The sequence below is a fragment of the Onychostoma macrolepis genome, chromosome 16 (genome assembly GCF_012432095.1).
Source record: "Onychostoma macrolepis isolate SWU-2019 chromosome 16, ASM1243209v1, whole genome shotgun sequence".
In the NCBI taxonomy this organism is placed as follows: domain Eukaryota; kingdom Metazoa; phylum Chordata; class Actinopteri; order Cypriniformes; family Cyprinidae; genus Onychostoma; species Onychostoma macrolepis.
The window spans coordinates 5,194,860-5,214,222 of record NC_081170.1 but is presented as its reverse complement, the minus strand read 5'-3'; the positions used below and the strand labels follow the sequence as shown (position 1 = coordinate 5,214,222).

Here is a 19,363-nt window from a genome sequence, read left to right as displayed (position 1 = left end):
CCATTGGGTTTGTTTTTTTTATTTTCACTCAAATTTGTATAATTATTTCAGTTTCATTATTGATCTAATTATGACAATATGTTGAATTAATATTCTGGTGTTTTTGTTTTGTGATATTTATTCATTTATTATTATTTATTTTTCATGATTAACTTTAATTGATTTATTTATATATTTCATTTATTTTATATATATCACAGAAATCTGATCTTTAAACAGCTTTTAGACATGTCCCAAATTTTAGTAGCAGCAAAAGCTGCAAATTATTCATATTAAATGTAGTACATTTTATGTAGAATAGGAAATAAAGCAGCTCCTATACAGTAATATTTATTTTGACCTTCCACTGAACATGTTATTATACTCCTTATTTTCAAAACAGTCTCATCTCTTTCAGTGAGAAGTGTTGGATTGTGTGTGACTGTATATGTGTGGTGGGTGGTCTGGTGTTGCAGGTGTATGAGGTGGTCCCATGCGTCAGTGACTGCAGTCAGTATATCTGGGTAGCTGAACCCTGGAGCGTGTGGAAGGTCAGTAACGTGGATCTGAAGGAGAACTGTGGCGAGGGCGTTCAGACCAGAAGAGTCAGGTGAGTGTCAAAGATGCCTTTCCTTATATTTGCTGTACTGTTACTGACATTATACTGTGCTCATCTTTGTTGGTCCTGCAGGTGTATGTTGAACACAGTGGACGGTCCCTCTGATGCGGTGGAGGACTATCTGTGTGATCCAGAGGAGATGCCGCAGGGCACGAGGGAGAGCCGCCTGCCCTGTCCCGAGGACTGTGTGCTGTCCGACTGGAGCCCCTGGACCCCATGTGACCTGGTCAGGGTTATCTCTAATCCATTAAGCCCTGTTCACACTAGGGTTGCATCTCCACATTAATTTGATCTCTGTAAAATTTCACTTCTTCTCAGAAAAGACACTAGTAATGTCACGTTTCAGAGGAGATCTCAGCAATGTCTCAGTGCATCAGATTTGCCAAGAGAGCAAAGTCTGCAATCAAAAGATCTCAATATAAACTCACACATATCTCAGAACAAACAAGTTAGCTTCTATCCACTATATATTTTTTTAGCATTATGCGCAATATTTTGAATTGGCGTTTATTTTTCTCAAATTTTTGTTTAAGTTTTAATATTTTTATGTGCTTTTGTTATTTTTATTCGTTTTTTAGTATTATATTTGTTTAGATTTATTTTTATTTCAGTTTTAGCTTTAGTAATTGTAGTACTTTGACTTACAAAAATTTATTTCTGTAAGTTGCAAAGGCAACATTTCAAATTTTCGTTTAAGTTTTTTCAGTTCAAGTTTTTCATCTGATATTTTTTTCACTTCAGCTCCACAAACCTAAAAATTATTTTTAGTAATTTATTTATTTCAGTTTTAGTAATTTTAGTAAAGTAATCAAAATAGATTTTTAATAATGTTGTTAATTTTATGTTCTTTTGTCATTTCTATGAGTATTTTTTATATATATCTTTAATTAATGTATTAATTTAATTTAATTTATTTATTAATTTATTTCTTAGGTATAATTTTATGTTTAATAATTTTAATACATAAAGATATTTATTTCAGTTAGTTGCCAAGGCAACATTTCTAATTGTGCTTTGTTTTTTTAAGTTAATGTCTAATATTTATATTTTACTCCAGCTTTATTTAAATCCCCAAAACAATAGCAACACTGATTTTTTTTTTTTTTTTTATTATTATCCTAAACATCTGAGACATCTAAGAAATCCCTTTAAACCCTTGAGCAGTCAGCAATATCATTTTTGGCTTATGCTAACAGGGACATAATTTTATTCTGGGTTTATATGATTTCAGTTAGAGCCAACTGGCATTGAGGCATAAATAGTGCCATAAAAAAATCAGAGCAGGTCACTTGTTAGGCAGTAAATGAACAGCTTGAGGAGAAATATGAGAGAATTATGAGCTCACTAACGTGAATGAACAGTAGTCTGTTTTATCGGCCTCTTAAAGCCGTGTTCTGGAAGAGGAGATCGGGAGAGAACGGCGTTTGCACTGCGACTGCCGAAAGGAGGAGAGGACTGTCCGGTTAGCATGCAGACCGAGCCCTGCCTCCTGAACCGCAACTGCTTTCACTACAGTTACAACATCACTGGTGAGTAGACCAAAACGGCACAGTGTTTTCCCAAACATGTTTCCTAACTATGGTTGCTTGATTTGAGGAAAAAATTGAACTGAATGCAAATTAAAATGCAAATAAGAAAAATAAGTAAACACGTAAATAAATTTAAAAAAAAAAATAATATAATAAAAGAAATCCAGGTTTCCTGTGCTTGTTTGTAGGCTGCACAATTTGGCCTACATCTTGGCCAACACTTTATAACAATATTGCTATAAACTAATAATAATAATTTAAAATGTATTTATTATTATTTTTAGTTTAAAAAAAAAAAAGCAGTGCACTTGGTCAATAATAATAAAAATTATTATTATTATGAATAATAATAATAATTATTATTATTATTGTCCAAATTGTGCAGCACTAAAAACAAGGGTGTTTAAAAATATATATTATTAATTATTTTATTATTGGCCTTGTGCAACCTTACAAAGGCCTTTTTAAACAAAACAAAATTAATCAAATTTTAAATTATTATAATAATAATTATTATTATTATTGTTACTACTGCTAACTAAAATATATACATTTCTAAATGAAAACAAAACAAGAAATATTAGTATTGTAATATATCACTGTAAAATAAAAAATCAGGTATTTAAGAAAAATATATATTATATTTGACATTACATTAAAATTATAAAATAGTAATATTTATGGGTGTCTTAATTTCCCAAATGGTTTGCCAAATTGTATTCTTTCCAAAGTTAATGTGACATTAATGAGCCAAATCAATAAATAAAATCAACGTTTTTACCTCATAAAACATGCTGTTTCTCTCTAAAAATACACCACTGTACTGCAGTCAAATTGGTTGTGAGTGCCGTTTCTTGCTGACTTGAACACTTTTGTCCTGCTCTTTGGCTGCTTGCTGTTTTTTTAGTTCTTCTAGTCTGGGCATTATCCACACAGCACTTCCTTTTCTCTTGCTGTTCTGAGTTACCGTTCACATGAATGAGTCATTCAAGAGTTTGGATCATTACTGGAGCTGCTTCCTCCATCTGCTCAGACTTCATTCACGATTCCCCTCCAAGAGTGTCAAAGTGAAGCGCAGCGGTGGTGTCAGTTTCTGGAGCTGAGACTGTGTCCTCAAACCATCCACTCACGAGGACGCAAGCAACCTCTGACCTAGACGTGTAGCTTAATGAGAACCCGCAGGGTGAAATCTGTGTGTGTGTGTTCACTTAGACTGGAGCACGTGCCAATTAAGTGCCAGCGCTGTGTGTGGAATCGGTCTCAAGACGAGGATGCTGGACTGCGTTAGAAGTGACGGCAAATCTGTTGACCTCAAGTACTGCGAGGAGGTTTGTGCATTTATTTACAGACACTGCCTCTTGTGAATTTTATTATTTTCTTCTCAGTAGAAATAGCTAGAGTTGCTTTTCCAGTACCAACAAGAGAATAGTGTTAAAGCAGGGCCGGGGCTAGCTACAGGCAGAGCAGGGCCTCGGGCCTCCATAACCGTAACATCCCCTATCCACCAGTCAAGACCGGCAGCAAATTCAAGCCTCATTGTTCATTGGATACAGTTGAGTTGTCACTCATCTGCAATTAAACTAATTAATGTTGCAGTTTCAAAGCGGGTCCCGCCTTCTGAATGTTTGCGTAACGACGATCTTTCAGGAGCTGCGAACTATGCGATGCAAAAGGCTAAATAGGCACGCAAAGAAGTATAGCTCCTAATGCAGGTGTGTGAGTTGTTGTCATCTATTTTGGAGTGATTGCAATATATTTTAAATATAAACTTGTTCTGTCGATCAGCGTAATTTCTGGAATCGATCATTGACCGTTTTTTATTAGGAGTTTAAAGGAGCGCGAACGCCGTTGACGCGTCCAGACGCGACAATTTGAATTTGTGCGTACAATAAATGACATTGTGCCGGGAGCTGACTAGCAAAATAGCTACAGAAGTTTGTATTCAATGCAAAGTCAAAGCAAACACACTAGAACATTTTTTTTTTAAATGGTTCAAATAAAGGATCTCAAGTGAATCTTCTAAATTCGGCTGATGACTAGGATTACTGCTCTAACATAACAATTATAATTTCAGTTTCAACTAACTAAACGTTTTTCTGCTTAGTAGCAATCGTGTCTTTCTGTTCCACTTGATTTGTGTATATATATATATATATATATGTCATATTTAGGGTAACAATGCAATACATAATATCATATTATTGATATTAATAATATGACAATATCTGTAGTCAATATTGATTAAATGGGAGGAGGAATCCTGCCCATACCCAGCTAGGAAAAAAATGATAAAAGCACTTACTGAAGTGGTATTCTGGAACTGTGATTAAATGAAATAAAACAGAAAAATAATAATAACAACAACAGTAACATCTTAATCAAACAATAAAGAAATTACCTTAGATAAAGTTTGATGAATATGTAAATACAGTAGCGGTCCAAAATTTGGACCCATTACTATTTTTTATGTTTTTGAAAGAAATTTCTTATGCTCATCAAGCCTGCATTTATTTGATCAAAAATACAGAAAAAAATATATATATTCATAATAATATAATAATGTTCAGCAAGGATGTGTTAAATAGATTAAAAAGTGATAGTAAAGACTTATATTATTTTATTTTTAATAATCAAAAAATCCTGAAAAAAAAGTATCACAGGTTGTATAATAAACATGAAGCACAGGTTCTAACATTGATAATAAATCAGCATATTAGAATGATTTATGTAGGTTCATGTGACACTGAAGCCTGGAGTAATGGCTGATGAAAAATCAGTTTTGCATCACAGAAATATATAAAGTATAGTAAAATAGAAAATCTTTTTTTTTAAATTGTAATATTTCACAATATTTTTTTTTTTTTTCTGTATTTTTGATCAAATAAGCTAAATCCAGGCTTGATGAGCATAAGAGACTTCTTTCAAAAACATTTAAAATAGTACTTTTCCAAATTTTTGTGCTGTATAAGTATACAACATTTAAAGTTAAATGTTGTATAAATAAAAAGGTTAGGAATCATATTTGTTTCAAGTGCTTTTTATTGGTGTAGGGGGGGCCTCCTAATGTCTAGAACCGGCCCTGTGTTAAAATCTTAGGAAAGTTTGGGTTTTACACTTAAATTATGTGTTAATGAAAAGCTTCACGACTCTTATAACCCTCAGCATGGGCTTTATTTTATTTTGTTATACACAAAAATCTTGCCAATGTTAAAATATTACAATGATGTCATCACTGTTGGAACATTCTATCGTTGTTAATCATTGAGAGATTTTCTTGAATATATAGTTGCAAAAGTTTACTAAACAAATACAGTAATACTGAAATTCTTTACATAACATGAATGGAATCTGATCGTGAAGTGAGAATGATTCAAACAGAATTAATTAACTGAAATTTTCAAGAAGAATTCAAATGTTTGAAGTTTTAATATCTATCTATCTATATATATATATATATATATATATATATAGAGATAGATAGATAGATAGATAGATAGATAGATATATTAGTGCTGTAAAACGATTAATTGCATCAAAATAAAAGTTTTGTTTACATTATATATGCATGTGTACTGTGTATATTTATTATGTATATATAAATACACACATACAGTATATATTTTGAAAGTATTTACATGTTTATACATTTATATATTCATATTATTATTATATTTTATATTATATATAAATATATTACATATATAAACATATTTTTCCTAAATATATACATGCATGTGTTTGTATTTATATATACATTATAAATATACACAGTATGCACACATGTATTATGTAAACAAAAACTTTTATCTTGGATGCGATTAATCGTTTGACAGCACTAATATATATATACACTTTTGTGTGTATATAAAATCATATAATACCATTCAGAGGTTTTGGTTCAGGAAGATTATTTTCATGTTTTTGAAAGAAGTCTCTTTTGCTCACAAGACAATGTTTATTTGGTCACAAGTACAGTAAAAAAAAAAAAAAACAGTAATACTGAAAATTGTCGCTACAATTTAAATTAACTTGTTTTCTAATTTTATATATTGTAAAATGTAATTTATATATATGATGCAAAGCTGAATTTTCAGCATCATTACTCCAGTCTTCAGTGTCACATGATCCTTCTGAAATCACTCTAATATGATGATTTGCACAATTTGAAAACAGTTGCTTAATATTTTTGTGGAAACTGTGGTAATGTTTTTCTGGATTCTTTGATGAATAGAAGGTTCAAAAGATCAGCATTTATTTGAAATATAATTTTTTGTAACATTATAAATGTCTCTACTGTCACTTTTGATTAATTTAATGCATCCTTGATGAATAAAAGTATTAATTTATATTTAAAAAAATCAAATCTTACTAACCCCAAACTTTTAAACAGCATATTCCTCAAACATATGCCTTAGCAAACACCACTAAAACATAAAAGAAAAAAAATGTACTGTAATGATGTTATATCTACTAATATGATGTTGAGATCAAGTGGAAAAGAGACAAGGTTATTTTGTGCCGTTTTAAACTGTAGGTTAATGTGAAATGGCAAAAGATCAGTCAAAATCTGGCAGCTCTGGTCACTTTAATTAGACCCTGTGGGCGATAAATCATATTCACGACATATTAACCGTGTAACCCGGTTTTCCACCAGCCCACTTTATATCAGGGTTACAAACCTCCCTATATATATATATATATATATTTCTTATTTTTTTTATATATCAGTTGTTTCTAAAAATAAGTGTGATTACACAGACCATATCGTCACTTTTGTTGAAGTCTTTGGTTCTCGGATGTTTCTCCTTTGGAATGACCTTTTTTTTGCTTATTTCTTATGTCTTATTTTTTTTCCTGCAGCTGCGCTTAGAGAAGAAATGGCAGATGAATGCTTCCTGTACGGTGGACTGTCCAGTCAACTGCCAGCTCTCTGATTGGTCAGCATGGTCAGACTGCTCACAGACCTGTGGCCTTGAAGGTAAAGCCGAAAAAATTGACAAATATATGACTTCTTACTGCTGTATTAAATATATTGGTAATTGTCAGATACACACATTCAAAAGTTTGGGGACAGTTAGATTTTTTTGGGGACAGCATTTATTTGAAATAGAAATCTTTTGTAATATTATAAATATCTTTCCTGTGACTTTTGATAAATTTAATGCATCCTAACTGAATAAAATGATTAATTTCTTGAAAAAAAAAAAGAAAAGTTGAGATGTTAAGGTGAAAGAATGGATGAAACTCATTTGTCTGTGTTTCACTCCGTCTCGAAACGCACTCATGGAAAGCGCTCGAGAAACAGTATCTCTTCCGTGGCTCAGTACGCTTTCAACTCGTGTTTTTTTTTTTTTTTTAGTAAGAGCAAGAGACTGTACGACATTCACGTTACATGATTTGTCTGCTTTTCACGTAGAAAGCGTGACCGCACACCGCATTAAAAGAAATGATCGTTCACGTTTTCATAACCGCTGGCCAAATTCAAAAACGAAACTAAAATTAAAACATCTTTGAGAGCAAGGGGGCCCCCTGGTGTTTTGGGGCCCTACGCAGCTTGTGTATTCTGCGTATAGGGAGGATCGCCTCTGTTTAAAGAAAAACAAAGCAAAACAATGGTCTTGGTGTTGCTAGTGCAATGCTCACCTGTTTGAGACTAGGTGAGTATGTAGGCTTTGAAAAAGAGAAAAAAAGACAGCATAGGAGAATGGAGCTAGAATTCGGAAACACGAGATGAAACGGTGGACTTTGAGAAGGTACTGTTCGACGAAAACAGATGGAAGCAGCGCTAGATAGAAACTGACAGTCTGCCTGCCAAACACTTCCAAGATAAGGCAGAAAAAGCAGAGTGAGACAGAAGGCGGTGCATTGTGTGCAGTTTTATGCTAAACACATGTGGGATGAGCTAGAGAGTTATCTGAGACTGCCGTGCCTTGAGCAAGAAACTGAAAGATGAGTGTGTGTGTGTGTGTGTGCTTGCAGAGCACCAAATCTGTCAAAAACAGGATCAGGTCATATTTCACTCTGAAAAATCTAAACTTTTGTGATTTTATTTTTCACTCTCGTATTGTTCACTATCATTCAAAACTTTGGGGTCTGCAAGTTTTTGGAAGTTTTTGATTTTTTGGAAAGAAATTAATCATTTTATTCAGTAAGGTGATATTAATGACATTTGTAATGTTACAAAAGATTTATAATTCAAATAAATGCTGTTCTTCTGAACTTTCAATTCATCCTAGAACCTTGAAAAAAAAGTATATGTATTCCACAAAAGCAGCACAACTATTTTCAACATTGATAATAATAGGAAATGTTTCTTGAGCAGCAAATCAGTTGAATGAAATCATTAGAATGATTTCTGAAGGATCATGTGACACTGAAGACTGGAGTAATGATGCTGAAAATTCAGCTTTGCATCTCAGGATTAAATTACATTTCAAATAGAAAACTGTTATTTTAAATTGTAATAATATTTCAAAATCTTACTATTTTTTTACTGTATTTTTGATGAAAGAGCCTTCTTTTAAAAACATTTTTTTTTTTTTTAATCATATTGACCCCAAACCTTTGCAAGGTAGTGTGAAATATCTCTTCTAAATGTATTGCGAAAAAAAAAAAAAAGATGATATGTGACCCTAGACCACAAAATCAGTCTTAAGTGTCAGTTTTTCGAAATTGAGATTCATCTCATTAAGATAGGACAATATTTGTTTGAGATACAACTATTTGAAAATCTGGAATCTGAGGGTGCAAAAAAATCTAAATATTGAGAAAATCGCCTTTAAAGTTGTTCAGATGAATTCTTAGCAATGCATATTACCAATCAAAAACAACGTTTTGATATATTTACAGTAGGAAATTTACAAAATATCTTCATGGAATATGATCTTTACTTAATATACTAATGTTTTTTGCCATAAAAGAAAAATCTATAATTTTGACCCATACAGTGTATTTTTGGCTATTGCTACAAATATACCCCAGCGACTTAAGACTGGTTTTGTGGTCCAGGGTCACATATAATATAATTGTGAAGTATTTATAACTACATAAAAAGTCATATTACCATATTTTTACTGTGGTACAGAAGAAGATTTTTGAGGTCAGCTATTTCTTTAAATTGTGTTGCTCTCTGTGGAACTGAAGCTCAAACTCATTTCTCTGTCTTATGTCTCAATTCCTCAGGGAAGATATGGCGCAGACGGACGGTGGTTGAGGCGTCTCAGGGGGACGGCAGGCCGTGTCCGTCTCAGATGGAGCAGTGGAAGCCGTGTCCTGTGAGACCCTGCTACAGATGGCAGTACGGCCCGTGGTCCGAGTGCCGTGTCGAGGTCTTTTTCAGTTCTTATAGATCAAACAGCTGAATGTAAATTCACAGATCAAAGTTCATCAAGCACTGCAGCATGAAACTTCATCACAGAAATGCATTCATGTTCAAAGAAAACATTCCACGTTTGGTGAACTCGGACTTGCAAAGGTTCTAGGTCAAGTCTATATTTCACAATTCATGAGTTTTTTCTAAACAAAACTGATATAAAGTGGGTGTCAAACTATCCACACTAAGGTTCACAATAGTACTACGTTCATAGGTTTGGGGTCGGTAAGATTTGTTCCGCTCACCAAGACTGCATTTCCTTGATAAAAAAAAAAAAAACAGTAAAATTGTGAAATATTATTACTATTTAAAATAACTGTTTTCTATTTGAATATATTTTAAAATGTAATTTATTCCTGTGATGCAAAGCTGAATTTTCAGCATCATTACTCCAGTCTTCAGTGTCACATGATCCTTCAGAAATCATTCTGATATGCTGATTTGCTACTCAAGAAACATTTATTATTATAATCAATGTTAAAAACAATTGTGCTGTCTAATATTTTTGTGGAAATGACACATTTTTTCAGGATTCTTTGAAGAATATAATGTTCAAAATATGAATATTTATGATAGAAATGAATATAATATTAAAATAAATAATATTAAAATAATATTATTGATGTCTTAAATGTCTTAATGTCCTTTTTGATCAATTTAATGCATCATTGCTCAATAAAAGTTTAATTAAAAAAAAAAAAAAAACTCAGACAGAACAACGGTTGGAGCTAAACACCTCAGTCGCTCAACGGCACACACTCTGAATACGTTAACGACCCGCACTGGAACTCCTCGCTCTTCCAACACCTTGTTTTCCAATCTCGCTGTCAACCTCGTCTTCTCTTCTATTATTCTCTCTGATCCTCCTCCGTTTCAATCCTGCTTTTGATCTTTGGATTTAGGAAGTGTTTATGACTGCTCGGTGCTCACATCTGAACCTGTGTGTGTGTGTGTGTGTGTGTTGTAGGAGGTGGTGTGTGGGGTGGGCCTGCGTTTCCGGAACTTGACGTGCTTTGTATCAGACGGCTCCGGCGATGGGAAGAGCAGCATTGTAGAGGAAGAGCTCTGTGCTGGATTGGAGCAGGCCGTCGACGGAGATACGAATATTGTTCTGGAGGAGACCTGCAGCTTACCCTGCCCTGGTAACACACTGTTATTGGGACAACAGCAAAAAATACTCATTAAAAAACCCCAGCGAGCCAAGAATAACAACACTATAGATTTTCTGTTTTATTCTGAATATAAAATCTATATAATATTGAACAAATACACTACCAGTCAAAGGTTTTTGAAGAGTAAGATTTTTTATTGTTTTTTAAATGTTTCTTCTGCTCACCAATCCTGCCTTTATTTGATCCAATATACAACAGAAACAGTACAATTTTGATATATATTTTTACTATTTAAAATAGCTGTTTTCTATTTGAATATATTTTAAAATGTAATGTATTCCTGTGATTTCAAAGCTGAATTTTTAGCAATTATTTTAAATAGTAAAAATATTTCACAATATTGCAACTTTTGCTGTATTTTGGATCAAATAAACGCAGGCTTGGTGAGCAGAATAGAATTCTTTAAAAAAACATTAAAAATCTTACTGTTCAAAAACTTTTAATTGGTAGTGTGGTTGATGGTTATATTTTACACTGTGTGCAGAATTATTAGGCAAGTTGATATTCTGGTCATATTTTTTTTCCAAGAACATTTTACCAATTCCAAACCACATCAATCTTAATAACTACTATTGATTTTGTATTTAATAATTTATAAGTGAGATATAATTGTTCATGAAGGCTGATAGTCAGAAACTTCTTATTTCAGGTGTGCAGAATTATTAGGCAGGTTTTCCTTTACAGATAAAATGAGCCAAAAAAGAGATTGAACTCAAGAATAAAAGTTAAAAAAATTATTAAATGCCCATGAGAAGGATGCAATACTAATGCAATAATAGAATTAGCAAAGTTAAGGCATGACCATTGGGCAGCGAAATGCTCATTGGGTCAGCAGGGTCAGAAAAAACAGGTGGAGAGGAAGAGACACGTTAACTGCAAAAGAATTAAGAATTAAGGTGAAGAATTAGCTGAGAAACCATCAGGAACCATTTAGTCTCCAGCACCATCATTTTCCAGAACTGCAACCTTCCTGGAGTCTCCAGAATTACAAGGTGTCAGGTTCTCAGAGACTTTGCTTGGGTAAAAAATTCTTTAAAATGGCCCTCACTTAATAAGAATAACATGCTGAAGTGTTGTGAAATACATGAAGACTGATTTTGTATAGGCTTTATGGACAGATAAGTTGTGAGTGACTCTTGAAGGACCAGCATCACATCCTCTTGTACCACTGTTTGAAGAATTTATCTTCCAGAATCTGGCAGTAAGTTTTGGGAGCTCATTTTAGTTCATCTCCTATCCTGAAAAGTCTGTCTTGCAGGATTGATTAAAAATGAGCTCCTAAAACTTACTGACTTACTATATATATACTATATATATATATATAAGGGATTTGACATGTTTTCCTCATGCAGACCCGGGCTCAGATATTTTCATTAAATTCATTCATTATTGTTCGATCTCTTAATAGTATTGACCCTGTGTGTCATTTAACTGTTTTTTTTTTTCTTGTAAATATTTAGTTATACAGCAATATTGCTGTTTGTCACCACTTTCAAGTTAGTCATATAATTTGGGCAATTGCTTTTTTATTATTATTATTTTAATTTAATTTAATTTAATTTTCATTGTTTTGTATCACAAATGTGTTTAATAATATATAATCTGATAATTATTCTAAAATATAAATAAAATATTATTGCCTTAAATAGCTTCAATGTAATCCACAGCTTTTTTATATATATTTTCTATTGTAGATAACATTCTTAAAATTGTAAATATGACTACATTTGAACTCCTTTAAATTATAAGTGAATTATTACATGTCAAATTAGAGTTTCGTAGCTTCCCCAACGCTTCTGTTGTTATCATGCTGAAGTGAGTCAGTTATCAGGCAGCTCAGCTCTCGTGTTGATCTGTTTAGGTGACTGTTACCTGATGGAGTGGTCCGATTGGAGCCCGTGTCAGAGTGTGTGTGTGAAGGGCCAGCGTTTGGACTTCACTCCGGTGCAGGTCCGTTCACGTGCCGTCATCGCGCAGGAGCCAGAGAACATCGCTCAGTGCCCCGATCAGGAGTGGCAGACCCGGCCCTGCAGCAGTGAGACTCATGCTCCTCCTCTCTCATTGACATAAAGACTCTGCTTTACTTTGATTTTATTCTACATGAACAATTTTAAGAATTTAACATTTTATCATCTTCATCGTCTTCGCAAGAACAAGTACTCTTGGGCGTGCTTTTAAAAAGTGTACTTGTTATGCAAATAAAATGCACTTTGTGGTACTTAATTACTTAATTGCATATTAATTGTAATTACATGATTATAGATACAATTTATATTAAATGCAATTATTTGAACATAAGAGGTTTTTTGATCCACTTAAGTAGGATCTAAGTACATCTCTGTATGTAATTTCATAATTACTTACTAAAATATACTTTAATGTCATTTCTTCTGAAATTTCTGTCATGTATTTAAATATATTTATAATTACACATTTATAATGATGTTGCAATTTAATACATTGAGAATGTTCACTTTAAATGTAATATCTAAGAACAAACTACAGTTAAAATTACAATCAAGTACTTTACATTTAGTACATTAGTCAATACATCAAAATAAGTGTATTACTTTAAAGCACAACGAAACAATTAAAATATAAGAATTTAAAATACGTACTCTGTAAATGCACTTAAAAGTGCCTTTTGTATTATCTACAAGTACATTTTTCAAAAATATAGTCTTAAGATTTGAAGTGCACATTAAATACAGTTAAGCATACTTCTTTTTCACAAGGTTATGTATATATTTATGTGCATGTATTTAAGAATTTTACATGAAATGCAGTTGGATGCCTTCGACTTGATTTGTTACAAATGCATTCTCTTTTAAAGGAATAGTTCACCCAAAAATGAAAATTGTGTCGTCATTTTTCACAATCCACTTGTTGCAAACCTGTTTTTTTTTTTCTTCCGTCAAATACAAAAGAAGAAATTTTTGAAGAATCTTGGCAACCAAACAGTTGATGGTAGCCATAGACTTGCATAGTATTTTTTTTCCATACTAAGGAAGTCAATGGCTACCACGCACTTGGCTCACATTTTCGTCCATTTTAATAGTTTTGGTGCTTTTAAAGAATATTGTATGAAAACACCATTATCGAGTCTCTCTACAGCTGCCTAAAAGTGTACGGCTGCAGAATGTATATTTACTCTATTTATTTCCGTCTAGATGGGGAGTGTTATGAGTACCAGTGGATGGGCAATCCTCAGCTGATCTGGTGTCAGCGCTCGGATGGAATAAACGTCACAGGTGCTGTACTTCACCACTTCACATCTGTTTCTTTACGTCACACGAATAAGCAGCCAATGAGGAATAACACATACCAGTACAAACCATCAGAGACACTTTGCTTCACTATGGGTCATTGATGCATAATTTTTCTGTTTAATTTTTTTAAATCATTTTCAGGTTAAAATGTATATGCATGTACAGTATAAAGCAATGAGTACATCTTAGGTCCTGTTGGTATTTTTTGTATGTTTTTCGCCACTTTTAAATGCCGTTTTGCCTTCACGAGGTCATGTTTAATGGTCCTGTGGTGTGACAAATGAATTTTTGTAGCTTCTGAATAAATGAGCTCATGAAAGCTGCATGCATAATAATTAAACAAATGAATTATCAGAGTTTTCTTTTAAATACAGTGGTTTACAGTGGAGTATATTATCATGACACACAAAAGAACATAGGAGACTATGATACCAGCATCTACTCACAGTATGCAGTATATATTGTAATATGTATTGTGCAAAAGATGCCAATTTTCTACCACACATTGTATGTTTGCACATTTTTGATTAACTGATTACTTTCTTCCAAGCTGAGTTGTTGTCAAAAGTTTTAAAATGTTATTTCTTCCAGGTGGATGCCCTCCAGCGCTACTGCCAGGGAAGGACCAGTCATGTGATCCACCTTGTGACAAACCACAGTCATTTTGCTCAGAGGTAAGACACAAGAGGATTGTGGGATTAATGCAATTCTGAGCCTGAGAGTCTGTAACTGCAGACAGTTGCTCCAGCTGCAATTATCATAATGAATGCAACAGAAAATCATGGTCATAAGCTGTACTTTTTGTTTTTATTTTTGGATGCAATTGATCTATATTTCTGAAGCATGCTCAATGAGCTTTTTTATGTGTTTGCAGGACCAATTTTGATCATTTTAAGAAAAAATTAGTGCATACAAAATCATGGCTGCACAAATAATACAAATACTTCTTTTAATACAAATAATTTTATCCACAATCTCTTGCACATTAACGAAAAAGTGTGTGAATGTTCTCTTTCAACTAGAGATTGGTGATAACATTTATTTTCTTGGTCAATGGAGTGCTGCAGGGATGATGCATTTTTATAGGCCAACCCAGAATCTGCATCACACTGGCTCCTTCGACAAAAACCCAACAGGATGTTTCCACTGGCTTTTGTATAATTGTAGAAAATGATCTCTGTGGCCAGCAAAGGTTTATGAATTGTGAAGTCTAAATGCAGTCAGCAGAAGTAAAAAGCTAAAGTTGGGCTATAAATGAACTACACCACAGTTGCACAACTTCACAGTCACCACCATTAAGCTCCAACAGCTCTTTCAGTGTTTACTTAAAATGACCATGTTGGGAAGTGTGCAAGAGCTTGGTTATGAATGCAACAAGGCTGTGAAAGCAACTAGTGAGTAAATGAGTTTATCTGTTCAGTGTGATGACATTTAATGTCCCCGACAACCTCTGTAGTCATATTTAGCAACAAAAAAAAAGACATGTTAAAGCTTAAATGTATTGCACGTATTTCATACCATAGAATAAAATGAGCTTGTGTTAACCACAAACCTTATTTCAGGTGCATTTAACCAAAGACCATTGAAAAAAACATTGACCTTTTAGAACTGAGAGTGCAGAAATGTCTTTGCTTTAGGACTGAATTGGGTCACAGGCTTTGAGAGGAAGCAGAAAGCATGGTCGTATTTATTTGCCTTTGCTGCCCCCTGCAGGAGGGCGTATGTATTTGCGAGGAGGGCTATACCGAGGTGCTGACAGCTGAGGGGATGTTGGAGCAGTGTACGCCCATCCCTGTGCTCGAAATCCCCACCGCAGGAGACAAGAAAACTGACGTGAAGACCAGCCGGGCCATCAACCCCACCCTGCCCACCACGGTACAGCCTGGCCGCGCCGGACGCACCTGGTACCTGCAACCCTTTGGACCAGGTAAATGTTTAATTTCGATTTCTTTAGTCCAGTTTCTCTTAAACATATTTTATTTAATTGTGCTCAAAGATCTTAAAAGTTCTCTAAGGAAATTATATTACTCTGCAAACACATTTAAAGTAATTTTTAACAGTCAACACTGAATCCTTTTTTATGGAAGTTTGTTTTTGTCATGGATTAAAAAAAAAATGAAAAAGGTAATTGCGACTTTTTTAATTTCCGAGTTTATATCTTGCAATTCTGACTTCTTTTTTTTTTTTTTTGCTCTGAATTCTGAGTATACATATTGCAATTCAGGGTTTTTTTCCCACCACAAAATAAAAAATAAGTGCTATAGCAGGAAAAAAAGAAGCCAGAATTGTGAGATGATAAAACTCAGAATTGTCAGATAAAAAGTCACAATAACCTTTTTTATAAGTTTTTTATCCCTTGGCAGAAAAACTAATACTCAAGTACTAGTTTGACACTTGAAACTGCGATATATAAACTTGCAACTCAAAGAAATAAGTCTAAACTGAGTATTCTAACAATTTCGAGATGTAAACTCAGAATTAGTTTATAACTTCTATAAACTAACTATTGCTTTATAAGCAGGTGTGATATATAAACTTCCAACTCTGAGGAAAAAAGTCTGAGCTGTGAGAAAAAATATTGCCATAACTTTATTTTTATTCTATGGTGGGAAAAACAATAATTTTAAATTGTAAACTCAGAGCTCAGGAAAAAAATTAACAATTGTGAAATAGTTTAGAACCTTGTTAGTTTAGACTTGCAATTTGATGAAAAAAATGAAAAAAGTCAGAATTGCAAAATCTAATCTGAGAATTCTAAATAAATAAATAAATAATCCATAATTGCCAGAACTCAGAGTTCAGAGACAAAAGTCAGAACTCTAAGATATAAACTCAGTTAGTAATTTAGAACTTGCAACTGCAAAACAGAAACTTGCAATTCAATGAAAGAAAAAGTCAGAATTGCAAAATCTATGAATTCTAAGGGGGAAAAAGTCAGACTTTCCAGATATACAGGTGCTGGTCATATAATTAGAATATCATCAAAAAGTTGATTTATTTCACTAATTCAATTCAAAAAGTGAAACTTGTATATTATATTCATTCATTACACACAGACTGATATATTTCAAATGTTTATTTCTTTTAATTTTGATGATTAGAGCTTACAGCTCATGAAAGTCAAAAATCAGTATCTCAAAATATTAGAATATTTAAATTTGAGTTTGAATAAATGACCATCCCTACAGTATAAATTCTGGGTATCTCTTGTTTTTTGAAACCACAATAATGGGGAAGACTGCTGACTTGGCAATGATCCAGAAGACGAACATTGACACCCTCCACAAAGAGGGTAAGTCACAGAGGGTCATTACTGAAAGGTGTGGCTGTTTACAGAGTGCTGTATCAAAGCATATTAAATGCAAAGTTGACTGGAAGGAAGAATTTGGGTAGGAAAAGGTGCACAAGCAACAGGGATGACCGCAAGCTTGAGAATACAGTCAAGCAAAGCCGATTCAAACACTTGGGAGAGCTTCACAAGGAGAGAACTGAAGCTGGAGTCAGTGCATCAAGAGTCACCACGCCAGACGCCTTCAGGAAAAGGGCTACCAAGCCACTTCTGAACCAGAGACAACGCCAGAAGCATCTTACCTGGGCTGTGGAGAAAAGAACTGGACTGTTGCTCAGTGGTCCAAAGTCCTCTTTTCAGATGAAAGTAAATTTTACATTTCATTTGGAAATCAAGGTCCCAGAGTCTGAAGGAAGAGTGGAGAGGCACAGAATCCATGTTGCTTGAAGTCCAGTGTGAAGTTTCCACAGTCAGTGATGATTTGGGCTGCCATGTCATCTGCTGGTGTTGGTCCACTGTGTTTTCTGATGTCCACAGTCAACGCAGCCATCTACCAGGAAATTTTAGAGCACTTCATGCTTCCTTCTGTTGACAAGCTTTATGGAGATGCAGATTTCATTTTCCAGCAGGACTTGGCACCTGCCCACACTGCCAAAGGTACCAAAAGCTGGTTCAATGACCATAGTGTTACTGTGCTTGATTGGCCAGCAAACTCGCCTGACCTGAACCCCATAGAGAATCTGTGGGGTATTGTCAAGAGGAAGATGAGAGACACCAGACCCAACAATGCAGAAGAGCTGAAGGCCACTATCAGAGCAACCTGGGCTCTCATAACACCTGAGCAGTGCCACAGACTGATCGACTCCATGCCACCGCATTGCTGCAGTAATTCAGGCAAAGGAGCCCCAACTAAGTATTGAGTGCTGTACATGCTCATACTTTTCATTTTCATACTTTTCAGTTGGCCAAGATTTCTAAAAATCCTTTCTTTGTATCGGTCTTAAGTAATATTCTAATATTTTGAGATACTGATTTTGACTTTCATGAGCTGTAAGCTCTAATCATCAAAATTAAAAGAAATAAACATTTGAAATGTATCAGTCTGTGTGTAATGAATGAATATAATATACAAATTTCACTTTTTGAATTAAATTAGTGAAATAAATCAACTTTTTGATGATATTCTAATTATATGACCAGCACCTGTAAACTCTCAATTGCTAGTTTAGAATTTGCATTTGTGAGAGATAAACTCAGCAAGAGAAAAAAAGTTGTGAATTGTGAGATGAAGTCCCAAATACCATTACAAGCTTCTGTGCATTTTGGAGTTTTTATCTAAATCCTTTTATAGTTGTTTTAAATGGCACTTTGTAGTATTTCATCTTTGGGAGCCGTGAAAATAGCCCAGGAAGATGGCATGTCGTTAAGACACCAACCAACCAACTTAATATAGTTTTGCATTTTGCTTCTGCTTGTTGGCCTATGCTAAATATCTTTCACCTCTTTAGATGGAAAGCTGAAGACGTGGGTGTACGGCGTGGCGGCAGGTGTTTTTGTCCTCCTGGTATTTATAGTGTCAATGATTTACCTCGCATGGTAAGAAAGACAACCCTTTCCGTTTGCTTCATTGTCACTCGTTTTATTTTCTCATTCACTCCATGCATTCGTTTGGTTCTGTTTTTCTTTAACTCGCATCCCACGCTCATCCATGCCTCCCTCGCCGTCATGAGCAGCAGTTACTGTGCCATCCGGCGGTCGCTCGGGACGCCAGATTCTGCCAACGGTATGGTGGTATGGATGGGCCAAGACGCCCATGAGCTGACCTACACCTGCCCTGAGTGCCAGCAGCCAAGTCAAGAGTCAAGAGCCAGTTAAAGGCTGGAGAAACAGGCTCCTGATGTCTTGACATCTCAGCCCCCTCTGCCTCGTGCCTCCACCGCAGTCTGTGCCTTACGTTCTGATGCTAAATGCATTGAGCTGCCCGGGTAGGCTGCTTATTTATGGTTCATTGGTTTAGAAAAGGATTTTTTTATTTTATTTTTTTAAATAGCTCTGTTGCAAATCCTAGTGAGCTTGCATTGGATCCTACTGCCTACATACTGCCTTATTATCAGTAGCTAAAACTAAAACCACT

General features: G+C 34.3%; 1 protein-coding gene across 1 annotated transcript in view; it reads left to right on the top strand.

The window, feature by feature from the left end:
- thsd7ab (thrombospondin, type I, domain containing 7Ab) overlaps positions 1 to 19,363 on the top strand; it is a 148,557-nt gene that overhangs the window by 124,257 nt on the left and 4,937 nt on the right. The window contains exons 17-28 of the mRNA XM_058747356.1: positions 456 to 589; positions 671 to 824; positions 1,986 to 2,127; positions 3,340 to 3,455; positions 6,988 to 7,105; positions 9,310 to 9,455; positions 10,467 to 10,641; positions 12,533 to 12,706; positions 13,842 to 13,922; positions 14,532 to 14,614; positions 15,654 to 15,867; positions 18,738 to 18,825. Of these exons, the coding sequence (XP_058603339.1) occupies positions 456 to 589; positions 671 to 824; positions 1,986 to 2,127; positions 3,340 to 3,455; positions 6,988 to 7,105; positions 9,310 to 9,455; positions 10,467 to 10,641; positions 12,533 to 12,706; positions 13,842 to 13,922; positions 14,532 to 14,614; positions 15,654 to 15,867; positions 18,738 to 18,825 (1,625 nt within the window). The remainder of the gene's footprint in view (positions 1 to 455; positions 590 to 670; positions 825 to 1,985; positions 2,128 to 3,339; positions 3,456 to 6,987; positions 7,106 to 9,309; positions 9,456 to 10,466; positions 10,642 to 12,532; positions 12,707 to 13,841; positions 13,923 to 14,531; positions 14,615 to 15,653; positions 15,868 to 18,737; positions 18,826 to 19,363) is intronic.